The sequence below is a fragment of the Nicotiana attenuata genome, chromosome 5 (genome assembly GCF_001879085.1).
Source record: "Nicotiana attenuata strain UT chromosome 5, NIATTr2, whole genome shotgun sequence".
Lineage (NCBI taxonomy): Eukaryota > Viridiplantae > Streptophyta > Magnoliopsida > Solanales > Solanaceae > Nicotiana > Nicotiana attenuata.
Window position 1 is genome coordinate 12,528,743 of NC_031993.1, and position 8,875 is coordinate 12,537,617.

Sequence of the window (8,875 nt, forward strand, 5' to 3'; positions counted from 1 at the left end):
ATATTGCAACGGTTGAACTACCTATTGCAACGGTTTGTAGATTATTTTGGAACGGTTTGCAGGTCCTATGGCAACGGTTCTCTTACACATTGCAACGGTTGGTAGCTTATTTTGGAACGGTTTTTAGATTATTTGGAACGGTTTACAGGTCCTATGGCAACGGTTGACCTACCTATTGCAACGGTTTGCAGGTCCCATGGCAACGGTTTTGTTAGTTGTAACAATTTAATTGAATTGAAAATAGTACCCCCTGTTGTAAATAAAGAATTTACATATATATACAATAAACTATAAAACACTAAAATTTATATAAATACAAAATGAAACTTTTCATAATCTAAATTGTCCGACAAGTTAATAATAAATCCATAAATAGTGATGAAACCAATAACATACATTTGATATTTCAAGATCAAAAGTTTTAAAATGTTTTGATAACAAACAATCTTAGAAACCACCACATGCATCTACAACAATCTAACAATTCAAAATTCAAAGTAAGGTCTAAATCTTCATCACTGCCTCCGTCTTCCATCTCTTCGTCTACTCCACCTACAAAAGAGATGTGAGAGGTTAAATGTCCCCAACATAAAATTATTTTTGCACCCAAGTAACAGAAACAGAGATAAAAAGCTTTCAACAGAAACACATGAACAAGTGCATATTGTGAGTATCCATTGCATATGTATAACACCTCCTAATGCAAATTCCTGACAAGATGTGAAAATGATGCTTCTTCAAGCTGACCAGTTTGCAGCTTGTCAAAATATTTCAACTAAGCCTTTCCTGCATAATTTAGCAGAAAATTTCGTTGCTTTTAATATGTAGATGAAGAGGCCAAGGCCACAAAACTTAATCCAACTTGCGGAATTTCAAAGTTTTAAGGACTTTATATGACTCTTCCCTATGAGAATACTAAGCTATTTTCTGAACAGCGCTTTTAAAATACCAGTCAAGATGGGGCAAACTTTCATGTTATCATAGACCTCCTCATTTTTATGGTGTTATCCATTTCTACCATAAGTACACAAAGCCTCTTTGAGAAGCAAAAATAAAGTTATCCTTGTTACCTTACGCAGAAGAAGAATACAAACTCCTTATGCTTCCTTGAGTTGGGGTACATTGATCTATGAATAACATGTTGAGGAGACACAATTGTTTCCATTAACATATATGCCTTATTGACCAACAGAACTAAGCTAACATAGTACAGTTATGTACCAACAGAACTCCTGGCAGAACCATCATTGCTTTAAGAAGCCAATACTCCAACAAAAATGAACTTTCAACGGACTGAACAAATGCATTAGCAGTTATGAATAATAGAACATTGACCACAAGTTTATCCAGTCTATCTCTCCAACATAGAGTTGTCTTTATAACTATTATATTTAGTAGAGCAATCAGAGTACAAATTACCATTACCGCCCAGAGTTATTAGACCACTTGAAAGAAGTAATGAAATCCAAATCAACAAAGAAAATAGGGAATGACAGTACTCTTTCGAACTCTTGCGCACTGATAAAGAAAGAGAGCGAGAGAGTGCACAGTGAGAAGCAACATAGAAAAAGAGGAGAAGAAGAGGAAAGAGAAGACGTGTAACATTTGCTACGGACTAACCTTGCGGATGGACGATTGATTGGTTGAATAGCACCTTGTTGTGCAGAAGCAGCTTCGCCATGTGCACGAGCACTGAATATTAGCATGTCAGGATCAAGTCTTAAATCGGGGTTGAGACGTTGAAGTCGTGTAACGACGTTCATCGTAATATCTTGTTCCATAGCATCCTTTTGTGCATTGAGCTCTTCCAGCATTTTTTCCTTTTGTGCATTGAGCTTTTCCAACAATTTTTGTTGCATCCTCTCTTCCATTTCCTCAATTTTTTGTTCCATTCTCTCATCAGTAGTAGCATTTACAGAGGATCCAAAATCTCCTTTTTTCTTTTTTAAGACAGTTCTGTTCACTCCTCGTCCATACAATCTTGCCCGACCTGGGTGCTCAGGTCCCATGACTGATGCAAACGCATCAACTGAATCACTACCATCTCCACTTTCTTGATTTGATTGTATTCTTTCCATTTCAGCCTACAAACCAAATGCAAGAGAATAGAGTATAAGTAAATAAAACTAAGTCGATAATTAAGAACAAATAAATAATCACGATAATCTTTAAACTAGAAATTTCTTACAATTTTACTAATTGTATCCTCATAAGAGCTTTTGTATACTCGACCAGGTTTTCTTTTTCTTGTAGCCACAAAGATATCCTTACTTGATAGAGTATCTGAAGTATCAGCCATTTCCTTCTTTTTTTCCTAGTAACATGAAAACTGGTATAATAATGTTTTCATTCAAAGTTAGCAAGTTCATACTTAAAGAAAAATAAGAGAAAAAAATCAAACCTCAATGATTCGAGCAAAACTTGTTTTGCCAGCAGTGTGTGGATGCATCAACTTTTTTCGATTCTCGATATTGGTTTCAGACGTTTTCTGCAAATAAACAAGCAAAGATTGACATGGCATCTGATACTCTATTCTTCTTATAGTCTTGCCTTCCTAAAGAATGTTTCATATGTGAGCCTACAGGTTGATTGAAACTGACTAAAAGACTTAAATGAACCTTCAGGTGTTATTTTCTTTGTTTGAATATAATACAATGTCTCAACTCTCAAGGAACCTAGTGTGAATATGAGGCTAGGGACTATTGAAACCAACTTGCTTGTTTTAGTGTCTCTGCTGATACTCTTTACTAATCCTACATGAAGCTGTTAATTCATGCTTCTATTAAAAACCAAGATTTAGTCTGTGTATGAACCCCTGACTAACCTACATATAGGTTATAGAGGTTGAGGACTCCTGAAAACTTGAACTGTGTATCTCTTCTATTTATTTAGTTACATGACTCAATTGTAGAAATAACCAGGCAAATGCCCATGGACCAGCTTCTGGTTCATCAAATTCCAGAAGAAACTTATCATGATCGTGACAACACTTGATGCGACCATCTGATTATTAGCAACTTATTGCCAAAGAAGTTGGTTTTGTCAAATGTTACCTAATTGTTCATTAAGTGAACAATCTACCAGCAACCAGAAGAACATAAAGGTAACACGTCCGCCGGGATGATAATGCAAATTGACATAGTCCAACACTACAATAATCGAAGTCAGTTGAACACCTTAAAGTTGAGAATTTGCAAAAGCTACTCAAGGAGCCATATCACAGCTGCTCTACTTTGATGAGCATCCATGAGCATATAAAGCCACTACATGGTGAGGAGCCAATGACCACCAAAAACATGTATGACGCAAGACAGATTACTCTAACTCTGACTCTGAGTAACAAGACAGATTCACAGCTGCAAAGCAACTACAACTAAAGCACTCTCGAAGCTCCAAGATGATTAAACATTGGACACATCTATAGCCCCTAGGCCAGTAAGTTAGAAGTTCACAGACTACATAACAATGGAAATATAGACACCGCATATAAGAGTATTACACCATCAATTTGCTCTAGGTTGTTTAGGCCAGCTGAAAACAGAGTAAAATGGTAGATCTGCTCCTAGTTATGAACGCCTGACTAACCTACATATATGTTATAGAGGTTGAAGACTCCTGAAAACTTGAACTGTGTATCTCTTCTATTTCTTTAGGTACATGACTCAATTGTTTTCAACTACTGAAATAACATGCTGTTATTCTTTTCCCTTAATTGCAATTTGGAGTGCCAGACCTTACTCCACTTCTCACTTCTCGTGGACATATGATTTCACCTTTTTCTTAAAAAAAATTGTCTTAAAGCCAAAGAAATGACAAGAATAACTTGGACTAATTTTCAGTTGCATCCTGATAGTGGAAAGGAATCACTTTGGCTTCACACAGAGTTGGCAAAAGTTTGATGTAATTACCTTGGCGGCATCGGAGTTCCAATAGTCAAGAAGATCTTTAAATTGAGACGCCGGAACATTTTGTGGCCTATTCTCCATTCGAAGCTCGTCATTCTCATATGCATCAAAGTGCTTTTTCTTCAACTGACTTTTATACTTTCTCCAAGCAGTACAAACTGAATCAAAAACCCAATTCTTCGCCTCTTCAGGAATGTCATATTTTTCCTACAAATTTAGTGCAATTGGGTTAATATAAGAAATGTGAAATATCAACGCTTATTGAACATTAGGAACTTCAAACCTTGACATTTTCCAAATATCATTTTTTTTATCTACTTTCCTCCAATCAAATACATTAAGAGGACAAAAGGTCTCATTCCTTCCCAATGTGCCGAGGAAGCTACCCAACTCTTTCACAACTTCATTAGTAGGACCAATGGGTTGATTGAACTCATTTAGCACGATTATTTTACGGTCCTTCCTACCGTGCACACTTTGCATTTGAGTAGGGCCTCTTTTTCTTTTTGGTGCGGAAGGGCCTGCACTAATACAAAACAAGGATAATCACCAATCACCACTGTTAGTTTATTTTATGATTAAATTTATATATACTTGCCTGGTTCCTCAGATTGTTCAATTGCTTCATGATTGGTAGAATCCTCAGATGGTTCATGCACAGCTTGTGATGTAGGAGTGATGGAATTCATTGGTACTTGCCGCACTTGTTCTTGTACTCCTTGTGCTGTAGAAGAGGTAGAAATCAATGGCACTTGCCGCACTTTTTCTTGCATTTGAGATCTTTGCGAAACCTTCTCAGCTTCTGATTGTCTTTCTTCATTTTCATGAAAGGTTCTTTTTGTTGTCAACGATTGATTTCGCAAAAATGCAAGTGATCGAGATTCCGATTGTCTTTCTTCATTTTCATTAAACCTTATAGCTTGAGAGGTTCTCTTTGTTGTCAACGACGAAACCTTTTGGTTTCGCAAAGATGCGAGTGATCCAGCTGGAATGCGGTTGGATATTTTTTTGTTTTTGCTTGAACACCCTTCTTGATTCATGACTATTAAAATCTCTGCCAGATTCAAAAAAGCAAACGCGAAATAGTATAAGATGAGTACATATTACTGAAAAAAGGAGAAGTATGAAAAGAAAAGGTAGAGAGGCAAAACTATGTATGGAAATAGGAAAAAGATAAAAGTTGAAAGAGGAAAAAGGGAACTTACTCTTTCTATTCAGCTTCCTTCTGATTCAACCAATTCTTCACTTTCTCAGCTTCTTTTAAAACCTGCAAACAGGACGCTTGTTAACTGCAAGAGAAATCAAACATGATGAGGAAGATGACGAGGAATATGGTGAAGGAGTTGTTTCCCTAAATGGACACAGTTTTGATAGAGTTTCTCACCAGTGAGTTATTAGCTATGCACCTTAGTCATCTGTTTTATTTTTGTGATGAAATCTTAGTCATCTGTTTTAACTTCATTAATGTTCATCTCTTTATTTTTATTGTCACTCTCTTGACAGGGTCCCAAATTTGGTTGTAAATTTCTTTGCTCCTTGGTGCTATTGGAGCAACAGACTGGTATTTATCTATTTCAACCGAACTGCTACTTTCTTCTCTTTTTGTTTCTGGTTGTAAGCTAAGTTAAACAGAAAGTTGTAGATTTATATGACTTGCTTTAATGCCAAGAGGTGTGGATTTGTTGTCTGAGAGTAGGTTATTGATGTACTGTCTTTCTCATAATGATCTGGGGAACGGGCTAATTTCAGGATTTTGTTTATGAATATGCACTTATTAGTACCTGTACGCTTGTTTTTATCAACATATATAGTGATGTCATAGGAATGCCAGTACTCAGAGGAAGCTCAGGGCGAATTTAGGAATGTACCTGAGGAGAGATTGTGTACTTGGATAGACTAGAAGGGAGTACAGAGGAAGGTGTACTTCAAATTAAGTACGAGCCTCTGTCTCCTGCTGACTAAATGAAGACGAAAAGCAAGAAAGAGAGAAGATTCTAAGCAGTTATCTTGGCAATTGCACTTGTCCAGAGTCTGCGATTTCAAGGATATATAGATAAAATTAGATTACTTAAATAGCCACATGATATTAAGTAACCTCTAAACTCTCATAAGAATCTAATTACATTTCAAGAACCAAAAAAGCAAGCATAAACAACTGCAAAAATTGCTAGACAAATTGCAAAGAAATGCAAACATAAAAACATGTCTAACCAAACATTCCAACAAAAAGTAAGCAAAAGTACAAAACATCATATGTAAAAATCAAAGCTTAACATCCAACTCACCTCCAAAAAACTGAAATCCCACTTCAAATTCAACCCTGGTGTAAAGAGCAATCACCTGGACAAGAAATGCAGAAACGTTCTTTCTCTGATCACCCTGGAGTTGAATAACCTTCAAAAACAACAATAGCACATGACATATTAGTCACAGCACTCAAAAATGACCATGATGTTGTAAGACATTTAACAAATAGATAACAATCTCCCTAAAAAGAAAATGAAACAGATTTAGAAGTGATCGACAACACAAAAAATAATCTTAATATATATAAATGCATTATCACTTACTCTAAAAAGAATATATATAAAAGAATTTCAGAACTTTCTTATTTAATCATCTGCTTCCATCCAGTCCCAATCAGTATCATCAAACCCATCCGATTCTTCCGATTCTAAGATAGAACTTGTTTTGAAAGAAAGAAATATCCATGCAGTTCATGTTAGCTCCATAAAAATAGATCCAAAAATGGGGCAGTTCTGAATCGAAACTTCCGTGACTACAACATAATATACGACTCTTATAATTAGTCGTGCTGATATGAAGAACCTCAAGCACGTCAAACTAGACATATTTTCCAGCACCATTTTTTGTTACACACGAATGATACTTATAAGATCCATCTCATTTTTCTTTTTTTTTTTAAACAACGTGGAAGTAGAACAACTGTAAAAGATTCAAACTCATTTTCGCTATTATCGTGGTGACACTTTCATTAAGGCAAGCTTGAAATTGAACACTACTAATTTTGGCAGAAAAGAAACAAAACAGTACAAATATAGACACTCCATAAAATAGCTACATTCGAGCAAATACAGGAGATCTATCAACCATAGGCATTTCGAAATAAAGCAAAAAAAGAATGTGCTTAAATCTGGAATGGGAAAAACCAATATTGTCACACGAAATCCAGAAAAATGATCGGACAAGTAGTTCAAAGCTTCATGTACACAACCAATTACAGAAGAATAAATCTCTGAAGAAGCCTCGAAATACTTCTTTCAAACAGTAGAAATTACAGAAATTACAGGAATTACAAGCAAACACTTCTTTCAAACACTAGATTGGTGGAAATCTTAGCAATACCATTGCTTTGGCCACAGAATTTTAAACAAAAGCCAAAAATTTAAGCCTTCAACCCAGAAATTTAAACAAAAACAAATTAAAAAATCAACCCAAAAATTTAACAAAGATTCAAGTTGAGCGGCTAAAACCAACCAAGAAATTTAAAGAAAAACAAACTTAAAAAGCTGCTAAAAATTAAAAAAGTTGCTAAGAATATATTTACCGGTTCAGATTTGGAGAAACTATAAAGGATTAGCACGCCGCCTCTGGTGCGGCTGATTATGGAGGAGTTGTGAGCCTAGAAGCGATTTTTCGATCGTCGGAACAGAGGAAATTTTCGATAATGGACGAGCTTGGACGAGATTGTTGATTTTTCGGAGCTTGGTAGTTTCCGATGATTTTTCGGAGCTTCGAAACTCGATCGATCTCCTCAAAATTTCCGATGAAACTGTGGAGGAGGAGCGTAGCCTGGTAATTTCCGATGAAACTGATCGGAGGAGCTTCGTAATTTCCGATTAAAAGAAAAAGGGGATTTTCGGATGGAGCTGGTAATTTAGAATTTGGCATATTTTAGGGTTTAGGTATATATATTTTCGATGAAAACAAGGGGTAAAATTAAAAAAGTATAATAATCAGAGTGTAGGCCCCACCTTATTTTAGCGGGTATTAAAATTTTGGGTGGAAAATAAGGAGGGAACTAAAATGTCCGTAACAATACATCCAACCGTTACAATTGATATATCTATTGCTACGGTTATACAAACCGTTGCCATATAAACATATATTGGAACGGTTATGGATACTATTGCAACGGTTGAGTTGCTAAGTGTCCCGGTAGTTCCAGCAATTGTTTGTAACGGTTATAACCGTAACAATAGACTGCCTATCGCAACGGTTATGGATCCGTAGCAATAAAAAGCGTTGCCATAGGTCCAATTTCTAGTAGTGACTCCACGGCCGCATGCATGGTCATTTATAAAATACAAAAAATAATATAATATAATATATACAAGATAGGATGTCAAATCATTAATCGATATTATAATTTAACTTTCTTCTTTATATAGGTCCATCGTTCGAGCCTTTTTATCATCCACTAATATTTGTATTAGGGTACGGGTGCGATTCTTCTCCGAACTCTGCGTAAATGCAGAAAGCTTTGTATGCTGAATTTCCCTTATTTTTTCTTCATAAAAGATTATTTTCCTTGAAAATATCCTTGCCAAGGACAGGTTTATGAGATTTATGGATTTGGAAAACCAGGACGCAAATGGTCATTTTAAAATTGTTATCCTTTCAATGTTGCAAAAAGATTGGGTTAACTGGTAACCAAAATATAAAAGATTTAAGCATAAATTGTGGAATGGGATTGAGTCCGATGGAATTGTCAAGGATAAGAAAAAAGAAATAAAGAAAAAAGTGAAGTGGGAAACGAAATGATTACAAGAAGCATGATTGATTAATAAAAACACAAAAAAAAAGGGAGTGGATAAAAAAGGGTTAATTATAGCAATCAGTTAAATTTTGGCCAAAATTAATCCCTAGAGATATGTTATCAACTTTTTAATCTCGTAGGACCCTTGTCTTTCCAATTAGTGAAGGTCATCCTTTCGAGGCAAACAAAT

General features: G+C 35.6%; 1 protein-coding gene across 4 annotated transcripts; it reads right to left on the reverse strand.

Moving 5' to 3' along the window:
* Positions 355 to 7,806, reverse strand: LOC109225320. 4 transcript variants are annotated; one of them, XR_002067894.1, is made up of 11 exons: positions 7,474 to 7,806; positions 6,191 to 6,299; positions 5,774 to 5,936; positions 5,111 to 5,172; positions 4,189 to 4,959; positions 3,909 to 4,112; positions 2,402 to 2,488; positions 2,189 to 2,314; positions 1,621 to 2,084; positions 695 to 786; positions 355 to 552 (listed from the first exon to the last, which is right to left on the reverse strand). XR_002067894.1 is itself a non-coding variant. In XM_019389940.1 (10 exons), exons 6-10 carry the CDS (start codon positions 3,984 to 3,986, stop codon positions 516 to 518), a joined length of 792 nt encoding a protein of 263 aa, XP_019245485.1. In that variant the 5' UTR covers positions 3,987 to 4,112; positions 4,189 to 4,959; positions 5,111 to 5,172; positions 5,774 to 5,936; positions 6,191 to 6,299; positions 7,474 to 7,806; the 3' UTR covers positions 355 to 515. The 4 variants fall into 4 exon arrangements, 3 of the variants coding, with proteins under 3 accessions (XP_019245485.1, XP_019245486.1, XP_019245487.1); XM_019389940.1 differs by lacking the exon at positions 695 to 786; XM_019389941.1 differs by lacking the exons at positions 695 to 786; positions 5,774 to 5,936.